The sequence below is a fragment of the Scylla paramamosain genome, chromosome 32 (genome assembly GCF_035594125.1).
Source record: "Scylla paramamosain isolate STU-SP2022 chromosome 32, ASM3559412v1, whole genome shotgun sequence".
Lineage (NCBI taxonomy): Eukaryota > Metazoa > Arthropoda > Malacostraca > Decapoda > Portunidae > Scylla > Scylla paramamosain.
Genome location: NC_087182.1, coordinates 17,302,381 through 17,307,380, shown reverse-complemented (window position 1 = coordinate 17,307,380; position 5,000 = coordinate 17,302,381). Strand labels below are relative to the sequence as shown.

General features: G+C 36.7%; 1 protein-coding gene across 6 annotated transcripts in view; it reads right to left on the bottom strand.

The window, feature by feature from the left end:
- Positions 1-5,000, bottom strand: part of LOC135089301 (calcitonin gene-related peptide type 1 receptor-like) — a 236,893-nt gene that overhangs the window by 19,673 nt on the left and 212,220 nt on the right. For all 6 annotated transcript variants that reach the window (XR_010261445.1, XR_010261446.1, XM_063984803.1 and 3 more), the window contains exon 10: positions 4,760-4,801. Coding sequence is in view for 4 of the 6 variants with exons in the window: in XM_063984803.1 (XP_063840873.1) it covers positions 4,760-4,801 (42 nt within the window). In the remaining 2 variants the exon portion in view is untranslated. The remainder of the gene's footprint in view (positions 1-4,759; positions 4,802-5,000) is intronic.

Below are 5,000 nucleotides of genomic sequence, written 5' to 3'. Positions count from 1 at the left end.
CCACCACCACTACCCACCACCACCACCACTACCACCACCACCACCACCACCAACTCCCGCCCCCAATTGTGTCGTATTCCCTCTAACAAGTCTACCTACTTTCATGGACTTCTAATTACCGTGTTGCGTCAGTCTGTCCGTCATTATAAGTGTGTTAAGTGTGTTAAGTGAGTCTTGTGGGGATTGTGACGAGAGAGAGTGAGAGAGTGAGTGAGAGAGTGAGAGAGGAGGGTGAAGGAGTTATTATGTCATTTAGAGCTTTTTCTTTTTCTCTTTTTTCTTTCTTTCTTTCCTTTCTTTCTTTCCTTTCTTTCTTTCTTTCTTTCTTTCCTTCTTTCTTTCCCTCAGTCTCTGTTTTGTTTGTTTGTTTGTTTGTTTTGTTTGTTTGTGTGATTGTTTTTTGTTTTGTTTTCTTCGTTTGTTTGTCTGATTGTTTGCTTGTTTGTTTGTTTGTTTATTTGTTTGTTTCCTTTTTTTCTTTGTTTGTTTGTTTGTTTCTTTCTTTCTTGAGAGAGAAATGCAAGACAGAGAGAGAGAGAGAGAGATGAGAGAGAGAGAGAGAGAGAAGAGAGAGAGAGAGAGAGTGAGAAGAGAGAGATCGAGAGAGAGAGAGAGAGAGAGAGTAAAAACATAAAGACAAAAGAAAAGAAAGATAAATAAGAAAAAAAGAAAAAAACAATCTCCATTTCGTCTCGTGTTAGCTTGGAAATATGTTCACGTAATTAGCTCACCTGCTTCTTAATTAGTGCATACCTGTAAATGTACCTGTGCAGTCCCTTACTCTGTTGTTATTATTATTATTATTATTATTATTATTATTATTATTATTATTATTATTATTATTATTATTATTATTATTATTATTATTGTATTTTTTCTTGTGATCTTTTTTCATGTGTTTTCTTCCTGTTTCTTTCTTTTTCCTTGCATAATTACTCATTCTCATTTAATATCCTTTAATTATTCTTTTCCTTCACCTATGTTTCCTTTCTTCCTTTCCCTTATTTTCTTTTATTTCCCTTGTTGTAATTGTTATTTTGTTGTTATTTCTCATTTAATATTCCTTTAATACTCTTTTCCTTCATTTTTTTTCCTTTCTTCCTTTCCTTTACTTTCTTTTATCACATCCCTTGTTGTAATTACCATTCTGTTTATATCTTTCGTAATTTGTCTCATTTTTATTTATTTATTTTTTTTCAGGTTCTTGTGTTCAGCGAGCGAGACTCAGTGAATGAAGGAAGGAGAAAACCTAACTACTGTACTGAAGTAAGTGTTGTTGGTTGTGTAGTCTGGTTATTACCTCGTTGTGGTCTGTTTACTGCCTGTCTGCGGCCTAGCGCTTCCCTGTGGGTCGTGACGGGAGACTTAAAGGGACGCAGAGGACTGAAAATCTTCTTATCTTTATTTTTATTCCTACAATGTGATGTCTTGTTTCGGCTGCCGCAGTTTATGAAAGGGTCTATGCCCGGGGAAGTACATATAGCGAAATAGATAGAGTGTTATTATTATTATTATTATTATTATTATTATTATCATTATTATTATTCCTCGTTCTCTGATATTTAATTTTTTTCTTCGCCTTTACGTAATTTTTTCATGGTATAATTCGTCATGTATAACCTTCATGTAACTCTCTCCCTTCCTCTTCCTCTCTCTTTCCTCTTCCTTCCGTGTTTTTATTTCTTTCCTTTGGTGTAAATTTTCACGTCTCCCTTACCACTATTTCCTTTCTTCCTTCCCTTCTCTTCACATAATTTTTCCTGGCATAATTCATCATGTTTTTCCTTCACGTAACTCTTTCCCTTCCTCTTCCTCTCTCTCTCTCTCTCTCTCTTCCTTCCCGTGCGTGAGTGTGCAGGTGAGCGGAAGGCAATTAATTTTCCTTTTCCGTTGCAACTCTATTAATTATGTATGTGGGAGGCTTAAGTTAGGCCTCAGTAGCTAATGTTTTGCCAATAACGCCAATTTAATGGGTTTTTGTGTTCCCAGATGGGCGGAATTTCCAGTGCCATTTCCAGAGCGACGTCCGCAAAAAAGAAAAAAAAAAAAATTAATGGATTGTCGCGTGTTTATGTAACCGGCGCTGTAAATCTCATTATTGGTGTTGTTTTCATTATATTTTTCAAGCCGGGAAAGTTAAATAATAGTTTCATGTTGTTTTTTTTTTTTTTTCCTGCTTTATTTGTGGCTCAGATTTCCAATGGTTCTTTGACTCCACTGCAGTTTCTAGATGGGAGAGGTAGCGTTTTCTCTCTTTCTCTCTATCTCTCTTTTTCTTTCTTTTTTTATCAGTAACAGCGAAGTATCAACGTAAAAAAAATAATGAATGAATATATAAATGAATAAACTTGTAGCTGTTCGAGAAATTAAAAGGAATAAAGAAAAGTAATAAGGACGTTAATGAAAGTTTTGGAAATGAGAGAGAGAGAGAGAGAGAGAGAGGAGAGAGATGAGAGAGACGAGAGAGAGAGAGAGAAGAGGAGAGAGAGGAGAGACGAGAGAGAGAGAAAGAATAAAGGAATGAAACAAAGAAGTGAAGAAAGAAGGAATAAAAGAAATAAGCGTGAAAAGGAAAAAAAACAAAACAAAACACGGAAAGAAAAGGAAAGAAAAAAGAAAAGGAAAGAAAAAAGAATGAAAATGAGGAAACAAAGAAGAAAGAAAAACGGAATAAAAAAAAACGAAGGAAGAGAAGAAAGAAAGAAAAAAAACGAAGAAAGAAATAAAGAAAGAAAACGAGAAAGAAAACGGTAAAAAAGACCAAAAAAAAAAAAAAGAACAAAAAAAAATATATAAAACAACAAAAGAAACGAAAACCAAAGCACCATTACTTGCATTACTTCCTCACGACACACAAGAGACCCAAAACAACTAGACATGAAAAACGACACAAGATTGACTCATAGAAAACGAGAAGAGGGACCTCCACACATGACCCCTTATGGCAGCGACCAGGGCGGAGAGAGACACGGGGAATAGTAACGATAGGGAGCTCCTTCCTATCACTCTGACTCAAACAGCGTGATGTGAGCTCGGCAAACACAGAATCCAATCAGTAAGCGCCAGACGCGTCAACTCTACACCTGATGGAGGCGCGTGAGAGAGGGAGGAAAAGTGAGAGGGATTGTAAGTGACGGACAGACAGGTAGAAAGACATGCTCTCCTCTCTCTCTCTCTCTCTCTCTCTCCTCTCTCTCTCTCATCATCTCTCTCACTCTCTCTCTCTCTCTCTCTCGCTGCGTCTATCTGGAATTCGTGACAAGGTAAAAGAGAGGAAAATCGTTTACCTTGAAATTGCAGGTGTCTTTGTTTCTTTTCTTTTCTTTTTTTTTTTTCTTTTTTTTTTTTTTAGTCAGAGTGAAATGGTTGCTGGTTATTTTTTAGTATTCTTTATAGAAAATCTGCGGTAAACTTTCGTGTTTTTTCTCTCTTTTTTGTCTATTAAAAGTGTGCAATTTGTTTACCCTTGGAGAGTTTTGTGTCCCTGTCTTGGATCCCGATGGAGTAACCCCCGTTCTGAGTTTATTTATTTATTTATCTATTTATTTTTTTTTTTACTGGGAGATTCTACTTTTATTTATTTTTTCCCTTGCTATGAAAGATAATTGATTCCATCTACTTGAAAGAGTAAAGAAAACGATGCATTGGGACTGAAAATCTGAGTCACCGTTTTGAGTTTGAATGAAATGGTTCAGATTTTTCAGTTTACGAAAGAAGAAAAAAAAAAGCTATAGGGATTTCTCTTTTTTTTCTGGCCAAAATAATCAATAAATTCCATGCATTTTAATTTCTAGAATATTAATGTTTTCACCACAACTCAATGAGTGAGGATAATGTTTTCTTGTACTGCAAAATGACCATGACTAGAAGTAGATTTTATCAATGAATTAATTTATTTATTACTTGAGGACTGCGCTAAATTTCGTCTTTCCTGGACATACACAACTGACCAATTTCCACAAAGTTTTTTGTGGGGATACGATATTGACGCTTTTACTTTAATCTGCCGCCGCGAGGGAAGCATCTCTTGTGCTTCTACGCGAGGACGAGCTGGAAAAAAAGGCGATCGTTTTAATTTCAGTGGAATAAAAAAAAGGAATGTTTCTCCTTCACGTGATTCTCTCCTCAACACACACACACACACACACACACACACACACACACACACACACACAAACCACACTAAATGAAATAAAAGAAACAAGGATCGAATATTTAAAACTAAAAAAAAAAAGACAGGAAAGAAAATAAATTCTGGTAACGCAAAAAGAGAAAAAATGTAGATACGCTTTTCCAAAAATCAAAATAAATACGGATCAAAATCTTCACTGGAAAAACAAGTTCATTCGAAAAGCAACAAAAAGAAAAAAAAAAACGAATGAAACGAAATGCCAAGCAAAATCGAACGCACGCTCCCGAAAAACACACACACACACACACACAAAAAAAAAAAAAAAACGAAAAGGGGAAAAAGAAAAATCAGTTGGTATATTCTTCCCCGCGCGGCGAGTGACGAGTGAGGGGAAGGTGGTGGGGAGGAGGGGGCGGGGTGTCGACGGGCAGAATGGGGGCAGTGGGAGGGGTGGGTTCCAGTCACGAGTTGTTGCAGTCACGAGTAGGATATGAGAAAGAACTGAAGTGGGGCCGAGGATCAATAGAAAACGGGAGAGGGACGTTGCACTTGGCAGGCTGACGGGAGGTAATAAATTGGACTGTGAGGCGATGGAGTGTTGGGAGCGAGTGTGTCTGATCACCTTACCTCGCCATTGAAGAAGCAGAACAGCAGAGACACGCCCAAGCCCTGCAAAGAAAATGGGACGAGGTTAGTCTTTTTTTTACATGTAGTTCGTATTTTTTATTTATTTATTTTGTCATGTAAGAATGGCTGTGGTCTATGGCAACTAAAAAGAAAAAAAAACACAAATAAAAGCCACTGAAGATGTCAGTTTCTAAAGAGTATGGTGTGAAAAGCATTACGTAAAGTTTGAGAGGTGTCTTGA